The 20262-nt window shown below is 37.7% G+C and overlaps 2 protein-coding genes across 7 annotated transcripts in view; both read right to left on the reverse strand.

Moving 5' to 3' along the window:
• The window catches only part of LOC115220768 (scaffold attachment factor B2), a 62537-nt gene that overhangs the window by 31372 nt on the left and 10903 nt on the right, over positions 1 to 20262 (reverse strand). The gene's annotated exons all lie outside the window — the stretch shown is intronic.
• The window catches only part of LOC115220688 (scaffold attachment factor B2), a 66079-nt gene continuing 47550 nt past the window's right edge, over positions 1734 to 20262 (reverse strand). For 4 of the 6 annotated variants that reach the window (XM_036510519.1, XM_036510517.1, XM_036510515.1 and 1 more), the window contains 6 exons: positions 9705 to 9830; positions 7592 to 7702; positions 5331 to 5477; positions 3275 to 3460; positions 2861 to 2994; positions 1734 to 2410 (listed from right to left, as the gene is read on the reverse strand). In XM_036510519.1, the coding sequence (XP_036366412.1) occupies positions 2115 to 2410; positions 2861 to 2994; positions 3275 to 3460; positions 5331 to 5477; positions 7592 to 7702; positions 9705 to 9830 (1000 nt within the window). In that variant the 3' untranslated portion in view covers positions 1734 to 2114. Of the gene's footprint in view, positions 2411 to 2860; positions 2995 to 3274; positions 3461 to 5326; positions 5478 to 7591; positions 7703 to 9704; positions 9831 to 11599; positions 11761 to 12261; positions 12412 to 14885; positions 14981 to 15134; positions 15170 to 17865; positions 18353 to 20262 lie in introns of those variants that run through there. The other 2 variants (XM_036510520.1, XM_036510521.1) reach the window with 2 other exon arrangements.

Genomic DNA, 20262 nt, shown 5'->3' on the forward strand with positions numbered 1-20262 from the left:
AGGGGGGTTTTCCCTTTCTTTTGCAAGTTCTTTGGTGACCACACTTGTGCCAATGTTGCAAGAAAAGCATCCAGTACACTTTGTAAAGTGGTTGTCATGAAGAAGGGCACCCAGCCATACAAACCACACCCAAGATAAAATTGGAGCCTGACACAGCTTATCAGATACTTTCAAACCATACAATTTGTTGTGGCGAGAATCATCAACACCCCTGGCGGATTGGACAATGGACTAGTCGAACTCTTATAAAGAGTAGTAGTGGGGAGAGAATTTTGGTATACTTGGGAAGTACATCCTTTGAACACATTGATTAAACCTCCGCTGCATAATTTTATATATACCACCTGTGGCAGGATATAAAGGATACATACACACAAGCAAATAAAGGAACCTTTTTTAAATTTTCATTTATTTGCTTGTGTGTATCATCATCATCATTTAACGTCCGTTTTCCATGCTAGCATGGGTTGGACGGTTTTGACTGAGGGCTGGCAACCAGATGGCTGCACCAAGCTCCAGTCTTGATCTGGCAGAATTTCTACAGCTGGATGCCCTTCCTAATGCCAACCACTCCGAGAGTGTAGTGGGTGCTGTATCTTTTATATCCTGCTACAGGTTGGTATATATAAAATTATGCAGCGGAGGTTTAATCAATGCGTTCAAACGAGGTACTTCACGAGTCTACCAAAACACTCCCAACTACTACTCTTTATAAGAGTTCGGCTAGTCCATTCTCCAATCCACCAGGGGTGTCAATGACTCTCGCCACAACACAATTCATGCCAACATAATAAAAAGATATTAAATGATGATGATGATGACTGTATAAACTGAGTTGTACACCTTGGACTGGACTGTATCTGTTGAATAATGGCAGAATACCCTGCACAATGTAATTTTGTGGAGTTAGGATGGATATTTCAAAAAGCCACCCTTAGTTTCTATAATTTTGCAAGAAGCTAGACTAAATATTTAATAGTATTTCTTAAAATGTTGATGATTGTGTAACAAATTTTTGATTTTGTTTATATTCCCACAATTCTATTCTCGGGGTCAGTTAGTAGCTGATGCAGCTCTCATGCTTGTAGGAATAAAAAGTTTTACTCTTATCTTTAAATATAAGTTTATTTGAGACATCCTCTCCACTCATCAGCAGATGTATTATTCGAGATGATTGTCTGAGTCTGCCTCAAATAACTGGAGAACAATTTTACATATGATGTGGGTGTTACTTCTGTGAGCTTGTAAGGTATGATTGACAGCCTCAAATGCAAGTCTGTGAGACATCATGCACTCATACTTTTAGTTAGGTCTACTTCAGGATCCCTACTTTTCTAAATCATCTGCCAATATTGCATACAGGAGTGTCATTGTGTGCAAGGTTCAGTAACAGCTGATAGCAAAAACAACAGGTCCTGCCACCTGTGAGCAAAGTTGCAGCAATTCCAAAAGAGGTCACCACAGAAACAATCTCTTTGAGTGAATGAACTTTTTGTGGAAATTAAGTCAAGCAAAAGTTGTCAAAATTAGGTCGATAGCAAAATCAAACATTTTGACTGTTCTGCCAGAAGCTTCAAGGTAAACAAAACTGTGACATGTTGAAAGAGAGTGAGAAAGAGGATAGATAAAAGAGTGACATGGCAAAGCCAGAGGAGGTAAAGAAGAAACATATTGAAAGAAAGGCATGAGGAATACATACAGAATGAATAAAAATGACAAATATAATACCTTACAAGTGTTTTATAGTGAATAAAATTTTATTTCTCCATATATTAATTTCTATGTGGTCTCTTTCCACTTCCTTATTTGTTGCTCTTCTCTATATAAATATATATATATATGTGTGTGTGTGTGTGTGCATGACTGTGTGTAAAAATATGGAAGGACAGAAATATGACTGAATGTCCAAGAACCAAGCACCAGGTGGCAATTGGAATGAAAGACGTGGGTGATGTATGGCTGTAGGGCAGAGTTTTATTGTCTGTCTGAAATTCCATCTGCCACTCCAAAATCAAACACGTCAACATGACTTTCACACCTCAATCCTCAATTTGGATTTCATATAGACCCAATAATATTATAAATATCAAAACTAGGTTCTTCCATATGTCTATTCATATACCACCACCACCCCTATGTGAAACCATGAGCCCACTATGCACCTGTGAGTTACCAAACATGTTGCCACGTCCAAAGTACTGCCCCATCCCCCCACTGTTACCACTTCGACTACTGTTAACAAATGCTCCGGTGGCATCACGTCCTGTTTTGTTCATGGGGTTATTAAGCCACGGTCCATTGGGTTGGTTCATGCCACTGTTGCCAATGTCTCCATGCATGTGGGACCAGTTGTCCATTTTTCTATCTACACTGCCGGAATCCCAAGGAGATCTCTGGTCAGGTCCATCACCTAAAAGGAAAAGAACAGAAAAGGTAGCATTTAAAGATATACAAATATGAAAAATGAAAAGTTCAATGAATTAACTATAGAACAGAATAAACAGGAGAATGTAGATGAATGAATGCAAAGACAGAGAGATATGGAGGAAAATAGGGCTTTACCCTTTAGCATTCAGATTACTCAGTCAAATGTTTCTTTATTCACATTCTTTTGAATTAATCATGCATTATCTTGTAGCTTTGAGATTGCAATGAAGTGATTCTATATTTTGAGAATGACATTGTAGAGTTGGTATGAGAAGACAGATATGGTTGAATATAAAACATAATATAGCCAGCTTAAATGAGAAAACGTTAAAAGAGAAAAATAGAGGGACAGCTACAAAATGGTGGAGGATGGAGGTGAAGCTTTATTTGAGAGAGAAGGAGAGAAAAATGATTAAAACAAGCAGAAACTTACCTAAAGAATTTCTGCCCAGTCTATTGTGAGTTGATGTGTTTTGTTGGTCATTATCACATCCTCGGTCGGGACCAATATATCTTCTATCAGGTTCTCCACTAGGTCCCGTATCTCTTCTTAACTCAAAGGGCACCCTGGAAATGAATCCATGTATACAAGCTGAGCAATCAATCAACATTCACCTATATACTTAGAGCCTTGTGCTTACATCAACACTGACCCATACAGAGACTGGCATACATGCCAACACCAATCCACAATACACCAAAACTGAGCTGTATAGAAACTAGTGTATACACCGAGTCTGATTGATATGACGATTGATGTTTATAATAATACATACTAGCAAATGTGATGATCTGTATAAAGGCATAAGATCAAAACCAAAAATTAAGATCTAAAAAAACAAATTACCAATTGAATTTTTCATCATTTCGAGAATGGTTATCAATTTGTCCTTCACCTCTGACTCGTGTATTGTGAAAAGGACCCATCTCCATTCTCATCATTTCTCTTTCTTTATGTTCATCACAGCGACTTCCACCTTCCCTTCTATTGTACCGTTCACTTCCATAATCTGTATTCTCATATTCATTATACCTGAGAACGAAAATGAGAGATGAAATGAGATGTATTTTATATATACATATATATATATATATATACATACATATACATACATATACATACATACATATATATCATCATCATCATCATCATTTAGCGTCCGTTTTCCATGCTAGCATGGGTTGGACGGTTTAACTGGGGTCTGTGAAGCCGGAAAGCTTCATCAGGCCCAGTCAGATTTGGCAGTGTTTCTACAGCTGGATGCCCTTCCTAACGCCAACTGGCGTATATATATATATATATATATATACATATATATATATATATAATATATATATATATATATATATATATATATATATATATATATATATATATATACATATATGCAAGGAAATATGATGACTGTTACATTAATGATGCTCATTAAGGCAGAAACATGTTCTGAGCTGCCCTCTTGTTTTCAAAGAAAACAGACTGCCTTTTCCTTAATGGTATATTAATTTGGGAGAATTCTTGATTCTTGATATTGTATCTCTTTCTCATTCAGAATCAGTAGCAATTACCAGCAGGTCTTTGTTTACCTTCTCTCAAAGCAAAGATAATTTCTATAAATCAGAATTGATTTTGTATGATATTTAGAATACTTTTATTCACTTTGTTCTTGAAATTCATGCTACTAACCAGTGAGTTCACACACACACACACACACACTCCTCACAGTTACAAACATTATATATCTTGAACATATTTTAACCTCTCATTGCTTAGGATACAGCTGCCTCCATTGTTACTGCAGTCACATTTGGTCAAATAAAAAAAAACCCACTTAATCAAAGAAACCATGTCAAAACAGGTACTAGAGCACGATGCAGTCCTTCACTGCACCAGATCCTGTCAATCTGCCCATGTCAGCATGAAAGATGGATATTAAAAGATGATTACCCTCACCACTGATCAAATCGACCATATTTTAAGAAACAGCTCAATGCAAATACAAATGCAGATGTGAAATTTTATTAACCACATAACTGATGCCTGCATGGCTGTGAGGTTAAGAAGCTTACTGCCCAAATCTGTGGTCCTGGGTTCAGTCCTAATACCTCAGGCCCATGAAAGCCTTGTGAGTTGATTTCAGAAACTGAACGAAACCAATAGTATATAAATGTGTGTGTGTGTAACTTCTGTTGACATCATGTGATGGTTGTAAATGAGCATCACCGTCATAACAGGGGTGTTGCTTGTTTCTAGTCTTCCATGAAAAAAACATGCCTCACCAGAGAATCTACCTTAACAAATTCTGTCTGATCCATGCAAGCTTCAATATGTGCTTGTATTTCATCAAAAGGCCCAATTAAACATAAGATGGAACCAGATCGATGTATATCATGAAAAATAGTGTTGTGATACTGGACAAATTTAGGCACAGAGTAGCTGTGCAGTTTCTGGTTCAGTACTGCTGCGTGAAACTTTGGCCAAGTGTCTTCCACTATACCCTAGCCCAACCAATACATTGCAAGTGGATTTGATAAATAAAAACTATGCTGAAGCCTATCATATACATGAACACACACATATGTGTGTATGTGTGTGAGTGTCTTTGTGTCCATCTTTGTTCTCTATCACTGTTTGACAGCTAGTATTTGTTTATGTCTTTATGTCCTCGTAACTTAGCAGTTCAGCAAAAAACACTGGTAGGATAAGTACCAGAGTCGATTTGTCCAACTAAATCCATTGAGGCAGTGCTCCAGGTTGGCTGCTTTCTTTTTTGCCTAAACTAAAACAAGAGGCAAGAAAAAAGAAAACCAGTGGGGGAAGGAACAAAACGATACAGAAGCACACACACACACAAGCCAGGTAATAAGAAATCAATGACAACATATTGCCTCCATTTGCAGCTTACTGTGATTCATCCTGGAATGGAAGTTCAAATCTAGACGGGTTACCAGAAGCGCTCATCCTGGATTGTTTATGTTCATCCCAGAGTTCTCTATCATGAAAACCACTTCGATCATGAGGTCTTTTGGCGGAATATCTCATTTCTTCAAACCTGATATTAAACAAAAAACAGCAAAATCAAGTAATTAGCAACTGTACTAAATGACAGGCAGCTAAAAGATAAGGTAGTAAATAACTTTAGCTTTTAACAATTAACAACCAGGACACCAGTTTTGAAAATGTTGCCTCTATGTAGCCATTACACATACTAGAAATAGCACCCAAAGCTTCCTCAAATCATCTTCAACTACCTTGAAAGAAAAACAAAATGTTTAATGCATTGGATAATGTAGTCCGACATTATGTCTAGAAGAAAAACAAAGATCTAAAATAGAAAAGAAAAGTAGAATGACCATAGCTGGAACTCATTTGATTATAGGTTTGCTCCATCTGGGGCTAACTTAGACTAAACAGAACCACCACCAATGAGTTAATACCCACGTAACAAAAAACAAGGTAGTAAACATTCCCCAAATGAAGAATACAGACGGCATATCAATGCAGATAATGGGATTAATGCTAATCCCATTATCTTGCTACTAAGTAGCTAAAGACCATCACAATAAACGATCCCACGCTAATATATAAAATTACTTTGTAGGCTTGCAGTTGTCATTGACTATTTAAAACTGATCTAGCAGACATACAATGTAAAGTATTCCCTGCAGTCACGGAATGTGAAGATTTGGCTGTTACTGCTAGCAGATCAAGTAATTGCACCACATACATGCTTCCTCAGGCCATCTATAACTATCATTATTATTATTACTAAGGTGGCGAGCTGGCAGAATCATTAGCATGCTGGCCGAAATGCTTAGCGGTATTTCACCCATCGCTCTCTACCAGGTTCAAATTCCACCAAGGTCGAGTTTGCCGTTCATCCCTTTGGAGTTAATAAAAATAAGTACCAGTTGAAAACTAGGGTCAATGTAATCAACTCATCCTCTTCCCCCAAAATATCTGCCCTTGGGACAAAATTTGAAACCATTATTATTATTATCATTAGACTGCAGTTGTGTTAAATATGATGTTGGGTAAGTAAGTCAGAAAGGACATTAGCACCACTGATTCATTGTCTTGCTTCCTCCATTATGAGATCAACAGATGAGCACATTACAATATCTTTTCATACATTCGTTATCATCTCACACATGAATCTCATTTGAAGTTACTTTCCACTATTAGGAAAAGTCCTACATCGTAATCATCAATTGTCGTCATTTAACATCTGCTTTCCATACTAGAATGGGTTGGACGGTTTGACTGTGGGCTAGTGAACCAGATGGCTGCACCAGGCTCCAGTCTTGATCTGGCAGAGTTTCTACAGCTGGATGCCCTTCCTAACGCCAACCACTCCGAGAGTGTAGTGGATGCTTTTACATGCCACCAGCACGGGGGCCAGTCAGGTGTTACTGGCAACGACTGCGCTTGAATTTGTTACACATGCCAACGGCACAGGTGGCAGTAAGGCGATGCTGATAACAATCCCGCTCGAATGGTGCCTCCTACAAGCTACCGGCATGGAACCTAGTTAGCCGCTCTGGCAATGATCACGCTCGGATGGTGCTCTTAGCACCCTACTAGCATGGGGCACATGTGCCAGTAAGGCAAAGCTGGCAACAATCACACTCGAATGGTGCCTTTTATGTGCCACTGGCACGGAAGCTGGTGAGCTGCTCTGTCAACGATCACGCTTGTATGGTGCTCGTGCCCAATCTAACAAACAAAACAAACATGAAATTATTCAGGGGGAATAAAATACAATTCAGTCAAATAAGTTGTATCAAAGACACCAAAAAAAAAGCAATGAGTTTATGTCATAAGCATTTAGAAACGTTGAGAGAGTGTGAAATAATTTGTTCTCATCTGTACAGCCCACTGTAGATAAAGCTATAAATAATAACAAGTAAATATTGGCTTAAAAACATTTTTGGATAGAAAAAGGCAAAGTGTGCCTGAGGGACAATGGTAGAATGTCTGTCAAATTTACAGAAGATGTAAGGTCTTGCCCAAGGGTAGCCTTTTGGCCTTTTCTAACTAAAAGGGTTCTTAACCCAATATTTACATGATACTATTTATGGCTTTAGCTACTTAAAGTTTTACAGTGAAAAATTAACCATTAAGTTCACAGTATGACAGTATAACGACATAATCTGTCTAACTCACCGTAACATCTCAGCAGAACGCATCTCTTCTTCATGCCTTTCCATTTCCAAAAGTTCTTTTTCCAGCCTGTATCTTAATAATTTCTCTTTCTCAAGTTTCATTCTCTCTAACCTGAAAAGTGTGAAAGAATTCAAAGATATCATCAAAAATTTAAACAGAAAATAAAAATGAAAATGACAATCCCTGCCTACACTCACCAACTTGTAGATACCCTGACACATGTTACTCTACAAGAATACGCAAGAGACATTCTTTTGAATATAGGAGATATTACATATTTGTCCACATGTCATTTTACAAAACTTAAATATTAGGAATGTCAGATGATGCTTATACATTTATATAGAAACTATAAAGGTATGCAGAATAAAGAAAAGCCTCTTGATATAGAATATAAACACATTTCATCCCTTGGGAAAAGGAAGTGAGTCAGGGACACAGTAATAGAGTATCAGACTCCTAAACAATGGACCAACATCACTGTGAGGTGGACAAAGATAAGTACCATGAAGAGGCATCATGTAACAACCTGTCATTTAGAAAAGAAAACAAAAACACATAGATACTATAAGTACTATAGAAAGCCAAAAAATGGAATTGTTACACCTGGTAGGTCTTTGATCATAGTTTTGCATAACTAAATACAAAGAACAGTTCACAACAAGAATTGGGGAACTGTTTGTCCAACAATCGTTTCTTAACCTTTCATTGCTAGGTTCAATTCTTTCATGGGTTTTGAAAGAGCACTGAGAAAAGCTGCTCCAAATATACCATCCTCCTTTTACCTCACAACAGAGTCTAAAATTTACAATGGTGTCCAACAAACTCACTGGATTATCAAATTTTAAAAATAATATCAGGAGACTGCTAAAACAATTTAAACGGAGAATCATCATCATCGTTTAACGTCTGCTTTCCATGCTAACATGGGTTGGACGGGTTGATTGAGGACTGGCAAGCCAGAAGGCTGCACCAGGGTCCAATCTGATCTGGCAAGGTTTCTACAGCTGGATGCCCTTCCTAACGCCAACTGCTCCAAGAGTGTAGCAGGTGCTTTTTATATGCCAGTCCAGTGGGACTGGCATTGACCATACTTGAATGATGCTTTTTATGTTCCCCCGGCACAGGTGCTAGTCAGGTGGTACTGGCATCGGCTACGACAATGATTTCACTTGACTCAACAGGTCTCTCAAGCATAGTTTATTGCCTAATGATTGAAGGGTACTCTTCAAAGGGCTGGTTATGTGACACCAGCATAGGCCATGGTTATGGTCTCATTTGGCTTGCCGGGTCTTCTCAAGCTTAGCTTATCTCCAAAGGTCTCGATCACTTGTCATTGACTCCACGAGGTCCAACAATCGAAGGTCATGCTTCACCACTTCACCCCAGGTCTTCCTGGGTCTACCTCTTCCACAGGTTTCCTCCACTGTTAGCGTGTGACACTTTTTTACACAGCTGTCCTCGTCTATATGCAACACATGACCATACCAGCGCAGTTGTCTCTCTTGCACACTCTATCTGATGCTTCTTATGTCTATGAACTTTGCCCAGGCTATTCTTATTCTAGCAGCTATGCTTTCAGAGCATCCACCCCCGCTACTGACTTGGTCACTTAGGTAATGGAAGCTATCAACTACTTTCAGTTTTTTCCCCACTGTGCATCTGCTACACACAAAAACTATCTTCCCAGTTAGCCTTCCTTTGAGATTGCTGCACCTCTTATGTGTCCATAGCTTACACCAGGTACATCTTATGAAGTTTCTACCTACGCCTTTTCTACAGATTGAGCAGGGCCATCTACTTGAAGGGATTTGTGATTTGTCTGCCTTCCTATTTATTAAGACTTTGGTTTTTGCTAGATTGACTCTAAGGCATTGGTCAACCTAAGTCTATGATAGAAAACACCTGTCCAAAATGATTCACAATGACACTGAATTTGATATTATTGAGGTGTTAAGGAAACTTCTTACCCACACAATCATGCAGTTTTGTCTTAAGCAGTTTAAACGTGAATGCACTTTTAACAAACCTTATCTTCTCTCTAACACTGTCCAATCTTATGGCCTCCTCCTTCAGTTTCTGTAACAGTAACAACATAATCTGTCTCACTTACCGCAACATCTCAGCAGAATGCATCTCTACATCACGCCTTTCCATTTCAAGAAGTTCTTTTTCCATTCTGGATCTTAATAGTTTCTCTTTTTCTAGTTTCATTTTCTCTAGTTTCATTCTCTCTGATCTGAAAAGTGTGAAGGAATATAAAAATAACATTAAGAATTTAAACGGAAAAAAACAAAAAAAATTTTTTTAACGAAAATCCCTACCTACACACACCAACTTCTATGTACCCTGACACATGTTATTCTACAAGAATACCCAAGAGATATTCTTTTAAGTCTAGGTGAAATTACGTATTCATCCAAATGTCATTAAATGAAGCTTAAATATTAGGGATGTCCGATGACAGTGAGGAATCAACACAGAAACTATAAAGGTAAGTAGAATAAAGAATAGCTTCATAATCCAGAATATTTAAGGGATAAAGATAAAATACAAATACATTTTATCACTTGTAAATGTGTAGTGTATCAGAAGGACAAAATGACCAGAATACTAACATCATTGTGAGCTGGACAAAGACACATAAATCTTCAGTTAACATTCACATAACACTTAAATAAGTACCATCAGGTGATATTATATAACACTAGCACTATGACCCGGCGTTGCCAGGTCATAGTGCTAGTGCATGCATATACAGCTGCGTGTGTGCGCACATACACACTAGTACTGTCCAAATCTCTGACCAATCCTATACAGTTAGCTGGCATTCAATAGGTGTATCAAGTTTCGGGCATTTTGATTGGATTTTGGATAGAAAATTCACAAAAAAGTCACTTCTATTGATTTTTTTAATGGTTTTGCAGGGTGACTGGGGAAATGTAAAGATGTGCACGACCACCCTTGGATGGTTTTGAATGACTGTAGAAAGTGCGAGCCCTCTAACTAAAAGATTGATTTGTATAAAGGACACACACATAGACAGACATTTTGCCGTTTATATATATAGAGATACTATCATTTAGAAAAAATACATAGATAATATAGTCCGATAGATAGCCTTGAAAAGAAGAATGGTTACAGCCTTTGATCATAGGACAGCATGATAACTAAAGAATAACACAAAGAACAGTTCATCACAACAATCAAGTAACTGTTTGTCTGACAATCATTTCTTTAATTTTCACTGCTAAGTTCAATTCTTCCTTGGGTTTTGAAAGGATATTGAGGAAAATTACTCCAAATATGTCAGCCTCTCTTTGTCCCAAAACAGAATTAAAAAATTACAATGGTGTCCAACAAACCTACAGAGTTATCAGATCTTAAAACTAAAAATACCAAAAGATTGCTAAAACAATTTAAACAAAATATATAAATAATAAATATATCACTGAATTCATCTTACATGTTCTGATCTTTAATTTTCTTCTCATATATACTGATTATCTTTCTTCTTTTCCCATTCATTTAAAATAACCAGTGATCAAATTCCATATTCCAGATATGCCACAAATACAGTCTAAGAGATCTTTGAAATATCTTTAGAGTTTCATCAGAAGAGAAAGAGCAGTATTTAAAGTGCTTTCTTGGTGTGTCCAAGGCTATTAGAAGGAGGGAAGAACTTGTCTTTAGATCAGAGACCCATCTTGGAAGTGTGAAAGAGTGTGTACTCAGCTAAAGGCCTCCAAGAACCAGATGTGGAGTTAAACCAGGTGACAGAAGTATTCTGTCACAAAAACTTGAATAGTCTTTCAGACAAGGTTTAATGTTTCTATCTACAAAAAAATTTCACTGACAAAGCATTGGTCAACCTGAGCTTATGATACAAGACACTTGCCTGATGTGCTGCACATTGAACCTGAAACAATGTTATTGTTAAATAAATTTAACCATACAGTGATGGAATCCAACATTAAAAATTGCAATTTTAGTGGAATTTCAAATAACCTTAACTGCTTCCGCACCATGTCCAATCTTATGGCCTCCGTCTTCTGTTTTTTTCCCACATTTTTCTGAAGCTTTAAAGCTAACCGATGTTTTTGTGGCCGACCTTTCTCCTGTGCTTTAAGGTCAGGTTTTCTCCGACGTGTATTCTCTATTCTTCTTTCCTTCAACAAATTTGGTGGAAATTTTATTTTTATTTTCAAAAATGGGAAAAGGAAATGAGAATGATTTTCAAGTAGCAAAGAATAAAACAACAATATAAAATGCTTAACTCTGCCCCCCCCCCATAAAATGAACCGATTCTACAGAACAAATGCATGTGTGTTGTGTGTGTGTGTGTGTGTGTGTGTGTGTGTGTGTGTGTGTGTGTGTGTGTGTTTATGTGTGTGTGTGTGTGTGTGTATCATCATCATCATCATTTAACGTCCGCTTTCCATGCTAGCATGGGTTGAATGATTTGACTGAGGACTGGCAAACTAGATGGCTGGTTTACTAACACACACTGCCCACAGCTGATTTACTAACACACACTGATTTACTAACACTCTGCCCACAGCTGAATCTATTAAAAGGAGAAGAGGAACTGACAAAGCTGATCACATATTCTTAATTCAATAGCTGACCATTTGGTTTATAAACAAAACAATAAATTGAGGATGTCTCACCCTTTCAACTGTTAATCTCATACCATTCACTTGAGATTTATTCAACCACATTATACATTGCAAAGCTTCAGCCTCAGTAGACATAGTAACAAAAGCATGACATCGACCGCTACGTTTGTATAACTTTGTAACCTTTTGGCAATCCTCAACCTAATAAAAAATAAAGAATTAAAATTTCATACATGAAAAATTCAGTCTGTATTCAGCTCCAGTGTCAGTAGCAGCAGTATCATCCTCACTAACAACATATCAATTCTAAATTATTAGAATGACATTGCAGATTTAAGTAAAACTCACTTCAGGAAGCAAGGTAAGAGAATAGGGAGATTACCATATTTCATAGCATAAAAGACACATGGACATATTGAATCTGCCTATTTCAGCAGTAATACCCGCAAGAGAAAGTTTTTAGTGCATTGAAGTAATACAAGCCCAATATTGTATATAGGACTAGAGGTGACTATTTGAGATATTTCTCTGAAATGCATTTCATATACCATCAAATGCAGTAATTTTTGGTCTAATAATCTGGTCTGGGGGAAAGGGTGGTGCCCATGGCCTTCACAGGTTCTGAAACAAATGAAATCTACAAGAGTAATATTTCTTCTGAACAATTTCAACTGACAGCTGTAAGGAAAGAACTGCAGTAAGCCAACATTCTGAGAAAATAAAAGGACTCGGAATAGAGATTAGTGTGTAGTATGGGGTTAGGTTTAGAAACAAGAACATACAAGTCAGTAAGGGCTGTTCAATTGGAGGTGATACAAGACAAGCCAGCACCAAAGAACAAGTTTTGCTGAAGTAACTAACTGTTGTAAAAGCAGAGAAAAGAGTCAGCATATCTTTGGATTAAAGACTGAAGAGTATTGTCAACAGAATCAGACAATTTTATTGGGAATGCTTGCAGATTAGAGCAGGAATCAGGGAAGGTAGGGCTGTACTGTAACACAAAGAAAACAGAACTGCAAGTATTCAATCACGAAATGCCTGTGTCAGTGAAAATGAGAGACGGTAAGTTGTTCAAGGTAGTTGAAAGTTTCAAATACCTTGGTGTGTGGACATGAAGTACTGAAAAAACATCATAGCAAGGAAAGCTCTTGCCTGGAGTGCATGCCATAAATTGAGAAAGGTATGGAGTTTAAAGTTAGCAAAGAAATTGAAAGTGAGGTTCGTTTCTGGCAACAGTGGAGTCTGTTCTTTTATTCAGGACTGAAACATGGATGCTCACTAAAGCACTGAAGAAACAGTTGGTCGGTTGTTATACGAGGATGCTTAGAATGGCAATGTCTCCTGGAAGAGTCATACAACAAACACTGACTTATACCAGGGACTAGCAAAAGTAACACTGAAGATACTGCTATGCTGAAAATATGTGTTCACAAGAAGAGAACTTTCTTGACGGTGAAGCTATGCTTTTGCAGAAACTTTAGAAGTTCAGCTGTATGCTCTTCATGCCTAGAGGATGTAAGTGATTTTGTTTACTTGGTATGTGCAGTGATTATGCCTTTATACTGGAGGAGGAGGAGGAGTCAAGATTGATATAATCCTATTGAAGAATGTTTTCAATGACTCAGTTCAAGTCAGTACAGGTTTTGTACAATCATACAGACGATGCTTGGGGACAAGCAGTGAGATAGGATCCAATAATACAGACACCTGCGCAGGAATGAGCTCTGTTGAAGACAATGGAAAGTAAATCACTGATGTATAAAAAGACAAAACTAAACCCTTGGTACACCAATGTTGACAGAATGTGAGTCTAAGAAAGCTCTATATACATGGTGACATGTATGAACCCATACATGAATAGAATAGTTGAGAGACTTACAAGTCAAGTACAGTTGAAGGCTTGATTGATGTCAAAGTATAACAATGTTGTTTCCACCAAATGTTTTCATTAAAAGCAAAATTCCATTGGTGAGAAACATATGAACAGGTCTACAGTTAATATGTCCATTAAAAAGCCTTACTGGTAGCTATTAAGGAGCGAGAGACATTTAAACGGCTGGAACAGATGGTTGTTAGGACTTTCTTCATCACATCTGAAATGTTAGAAGTGAGTATAGTTCAACAATTATTGGTGTTTGTAGCACAATTCCAAAGACTGCAATATATCACAGTGTGCTTGCAACAGAGCAAACTCCATAGAAAGCATAATGATTTTAGGAGTGTACAGTATGATGTATTTATTGAATGGAAAGAAAAAGCCAAACACTTTACATGGTCACTCTTTAAATGTGGGAAGACATGACAAATACGAGAATGGTGCGATAATTTGATAAATGGAAAATGAAAGAAGCCTCTATGTGTGTGCGTGTGAGCGCATGTTTCTATCTTGACATCATCATCATCATCGTCGTTTATCGTCCGTTTTCCATGCTAGCATGGGTTGATTGTTGTAAATGAATGCAAAAACATGCCTGGCCATCAGGGAAATATTACCTTGCTTGGAAACAAGGGTTGATGACAGGAAATGCAACTGGTTGTAGAAAATCTTCAATAAATTCTATTCAATCCATGAAAACATGGAAAAGTGGATGTTAAAACAATTCTGAAAATCACGACAATCATTATTAATAAATAACATTTATTGAAAGACATAAAACACATTTCATTCAACATACCTTGCCATACTTGCTAAAAATTGAGATGAGGACTTTATCAGGGATATTTGCAGGAAAGCCACAGACCCACAGATTCCGATTGATTTGGTCATTGCCTATTGATATAGGAATGTATCAATAAATACAAAAAGATGATGAGGAAATGCAACCCAGTAAGGTCAGAATTTCAAATAATTCAAAGAAAAGCAACAAGCTTAGAAAGTAAGCAAAGAGAATGTGAGAAAACATGCAAAAGAAAAAAGAAATTACCTTTTTTGGCAGCTTTGGGCTCAGAAACCAAAGAACTGTAACAATAAAATAATTATTTAGAAACAGCATCATCATCATCAATAGAGAATTTTAAAGGACTTTAATGGATTATAATTTCAACATTGATGCAAGTGAAAACTGGCAAACCTACACCATACAACTTTACATTAATGTGCTTGATCTAAATAAACACAATGTATATCTGTGTGAGTGCATGTGTGTGTGTGTGTATGTATATATATATATATATATATATAATATATATATATATATATATATATATATATATATATATGTATGTATATATATATATCATCATCATCATCATCATCATCATTTAGCGTCCGTTTTCCATGCTAGCATGGGTTGGACGGTTCAACTGGGGTCTGGGGAGCCCGAAGGCTGCACCAGGCCAGTCAGATCTGGCAGTGTTTCTACAGCTGGATGCCCTTCCTAACGCCAACCACTCCGAGAGTGTAGTGGGTGATTTTATGTGCCACCGACACAGGTGCCAGACGAGGCTGGCGAACGGCCACGCTCGGATGGTGTTTTTATGTGCCACCCAGGGATGTACTGCCTGGGTAGGCAAGGTAGGCAGTACCTACCCTAAATAAAATAGATCGATAGTAATATTTTCCTTTTCGGCAAAATATGCACCTAATTCAATAAAATTATGAAGGTTACTCTGATTACTATGCAAAAAATACAAAATATTTTATTTTTTTGTAGATTAGGTAGGCATAATTTGCCCCTGCCTTTCAATCTCAGTATTAAAGCTACGCATAGAACTGCTGTAGTACACATGCTGCGTACATTCCTACAACAATGTTTTCTTTACGTGCTATAAGACATGTTGGGGCAAGCGAAATCGAAATCGAATTGAACCAGCCAGGATCCCTGGTCTGGTGGTACGTAAAAAGCACCATCCGACTCGTAGCCGATGCCAGCACCGCCTCGTCTGGCTTCCGTGCCGGTGGCACATAAAATACACCAATCCGACCGTGGCCGTTGCCAGCCTCGCCTGGCACCTGTGCAGGTGGCACGTAAAAAGCACCCACTACACTCACGGAGTGGTTGGCGTTAGGAAGGGCATCCAGCTGTAGAAACACTGCCAGATAAGACTGGAGCCTGGTGCAGCCTTCTGGCTTCCCAGATCCCCGGTCGAACCGTCCAACCCATGCTAGCATGGAGAACGGACGTTAAACGACGATGATGATGATGATGAAAAGAGTAAGTAAATCTGCCCACAACTCCGTCGCATGCCTATGTTTCACATTATTTTTTTATGTGTTTAAATACATAAAGGCACCAACTGCCTACCCTGAATAATTACTGATGGCACATGCCTGATATATATATATATATATATATACACACATACATACAGACACAAAAACCTATCTGCATTTACATATCTATTAGTTAAAAGACAGCATCAAAGTACATTAGAATGATGTTGCCGTCTTCCTAGTTAGCAAAGCATACTGAATGCTCCACAACATAAGTTTCTTACCAATACTATCAAATTAATATTGCATGTAATGGAAATATGATGATGAAAGAAGCTTACCTGTTGTAAAGATGTGTTTATGTAGAAGTGATTTATTATCACCTTTCAGGAATAAATGAATACAAAAGACACTAATTTCAAATGAAGATATTGGTTATGACGATAAATGGATTACCTAAACTAGCTAACTGTCACTGCACATCAGCAATGTATGACTAACACTTATGACGAAAGATGTACAGAAATACAGGAACTATAGTCTTCATGAAGCTAAAAAGAGGTCAGCAAGCAATGTGGAATTCCCTAAATGGTAACTGCTAATTTAGCAGGAACATGGCTGGAATACGAACACAATTAACTTAGTCTTCTGGTTTTCCAAACATCTTCCAATCTGTATCTTGTCAGAAAAATTATTAATTATCTAACATCCACTGAGTCATGTCTATATTCTTGGGGACTCAGGATCCCCACCTCCTCTGCTTCAGGTGTTTGTTGTCATCTTCATCCAAAAAGACATTTTTGGTTCTTGACATGGGTTAATCTGTTCTTGTAGTTAATCTGTCACTAATTCGGTAATCACATCTAACATTGAGCATGCGTAATAACACAGTCAAGCCCCAAACAATTTGCTGGCCTCTTTTTATTTCATGAACTATAGTTTATAATAACCAAGTAAAATATGATGAATATTTACTAATATAAGTAGTGCAACATTAACTACCAACTATTCATATTGGGATCACCACATGCCCCCACCCAAAACACTACATTAATCTGTTAAGAGACTATAGCAAATAAACATGGAGGAAACAGGCTTTAACGAGAAACTAACGGAAAGATATCTTGACATGTTTAGGTCAGTTATGGCCCAGGCTATGTTGTACTTACTTGTACCACCACAGTACAATCATTATAGTATATTTTTATGCTTTCTGAAGACTAGAGAGATGTCTACCATATTGTTAGTAGTCTGGAATTCAACCCCACACTCAAACCAGATATATGCCCACGCTCACACATTCTGTTTTAAAATAACTCACGATTAGCCACAAGAGGATGCTTGAAGACAGGTTAGCTTAAGGTTCAAGAAAATCTGTCCCCTTTGGCAGTTGTAGACCTCACTTTCAACAAAGGTATCAACATCTGTTACCGAGAAGTAAGATCATTTAACTAATGACATCTTTGAATCAAAGCAGTGGGAAAGATGACATGAAAACCAACCTCTTCGACTTTACATCTTTATCATCTTTCTTTTCATCAGCCTTCTTCTCAGTTTGCCCTCCTTCTGTTTTACCTTTAGCCCTTTCTTCAACTTTGCTTCCATCTGTTTTCTTCACTTCAGTTTTGCCACTCACTTTGTCCATTGATGCGTTGTCCGTTTTATTATTTGTCTTTGATGCCACAATATCAGCATCTAAATCATTCTGTGTATCATCAACATGCAGAATCAATGATGCATTTTCTTCACTCTTTCGAGCGATGGATGTGTCCATGTTGATTGTGTCTTCTAATGTTAATGGAGCTATGCAAGGAACACTGGTAGGTGTTGGAGGTAAACTGTCTGAGAAAGATGCAATGACCACTTCATCTTTAAGTTCATTAGAATTTAGTGGTAGAGGGGTAATTCTCACACTGGCTGATGAAGACTTTTCGCTATTTTCTTCTTTTATATTATTCTCTGTTGATGAAGACGACTGTTCTGGCGGTGCTACAGAAAGTTAATTTAGAATGAAATAGTTGACAGGAAATGAACATTTGTTAAATTTCACTCCACAACAGACTGTGCTGTGTTGAGAGTTTAAATAGAAAATATAGAAAGAAATAAAGAAAACATTACTAATAAAAGCTTTTAGTCTAGTAATCCTACAGGATCAACAGACTATAAGCCCTAAAGCTGAAATATGGATAATAATTATATTTCACATAGAAACTTTTGTGTCAAATTTTCACTTCATATGTCTTCAGTGGTATTGCTCTCAATACACATACAAAAGTTATTTAGACAGATCAAAATATACCACTTGTACAATGGCAAGCAATTTGATCAGAGACATAATAAAATAACTGTGCTAAGGTTTGAAACTCATCACCAAGTCAACAGTTGTTCAGAAACCTAACTTCTCAGTCAAACTTCCTGTAAATTATATTACATTATTTTCCACTGAACCAGAAGGAACAGAGTATTCTGTAGCATTAAATGGATGAGAGTTGAATGAGCCCCTGAACAGGATGTCAGTCAGTTGCCAGCCAGATCTGTAGATGTTGAGCTTTTCTCTACATCTAGAAGAACTGAGGCCCATGAAAGTCTGCCGCCCAAATATAATGAAATACTTGAAGGACGAGCTGGTCTTGTAATGAATTTTCACTGAAGCTATTTTGCATCTCGAATGCAAACACACAAACACACACATAATTGAGTGGCACATCTAATCAGTCGCAAGCGTATGAACCACGTCTCTATATAATATTTTGATGCACCGATTTCTACTGAACTTTCTCTTTCACAGTTGCACACTTTGTTACAAGGCACAGATGGAGTTGTTCTCCAGTGAAGTGCTGTTACAAGACACAACTAAGACCTAGCCTCATGCACAATACCTTAGGAGAACAGCGTAATTGCTGACAAATTCACACAGTCACTGACTCCCAAGTTGTGCTACATATAAGGATCAAAGTAGTGGTTAACAGAGAGCAATGAATCAAGATTTCTTCCCTTTATTTCCAGTTTTCAACGTCCTTTGACTAAACTGGAACAATTTTTTTGAAAACAAACATACATAAATGTACAAAAGATATGTTTAAACTTTGTAAGGTGCACCAGGTATTTGTGAACACAACTTAAGCAAACCACAAATAGAAGATAACCTAAAGTAAAGTATGAGGCATAGGCCAATTTTTAATTTTCTTTCTTTTCATTCACTTTCAAACCTAACGACAGCATCGACATGGCAGATTCCAATCTGACACAGGGAATGAAAAGACATGCCATTCTGGTGGCTCTAACTGCCAACCACAGTGATTCAAAGATTACCAGCTTCTTGAATGTGGCCAGATCACTCACATTCAGGACCAGAAAAGAGCTAGAAGCTACTATCTGGGATGCGTCTTCTGTGGCGTAGAGAAATAAGCATTCTCAATGGTCTCACATCGTCAGGACAGCCAATTTCATTGAACTAGTCCAAGATATTGTCAATGACAACCACGGTATGTCAATGAGGTTCATCGCCAAGCAGCTCAATGTGAGTCCTGTCTCTTGTGTAGTCCAACATGACGAGGAAAGGGCAAGTCATGTGTGGCAAGACCCAGGAGAACCAAGTTATCCAGTCAAAGTTCTCGCTGAACAAACTCAAGCACCCCAAGAAACTTGTGTTCTGCGTCGTCTCCAGTGAAATAAACTTTGACCAGGAGCAGAAGGTCAACAGAAGGAATAACAAGTACCCATGTGCAGCCTCTACAGACAAATCCTTGGTGATGCACACCAAGTTCCCATCATCTCTCATGGTTTTCAGGATTGTGAACAAGAGCTATGTCATTCACCTCACTGAGTCTATGCCATCACCTGCATCAAGTTGATGGACCCAACTGTCAAGCCCTGAATGGGGTGAGGTGGGTGGCCAA

This window comes from Octopus sinensis, linkage group LG17 (genome assembly GCF_006345805.1).
Source record: "Octopus sinensis linkage group LG17, ASM634580v1, whole genome shotgun sequence".
NCBI classification, from domain to species: Eukaryota; Metazoa; Mollusca; class Cephalopoda; order Octopoda; family Octopodidae; genus Octopus; species Octopus sinensis.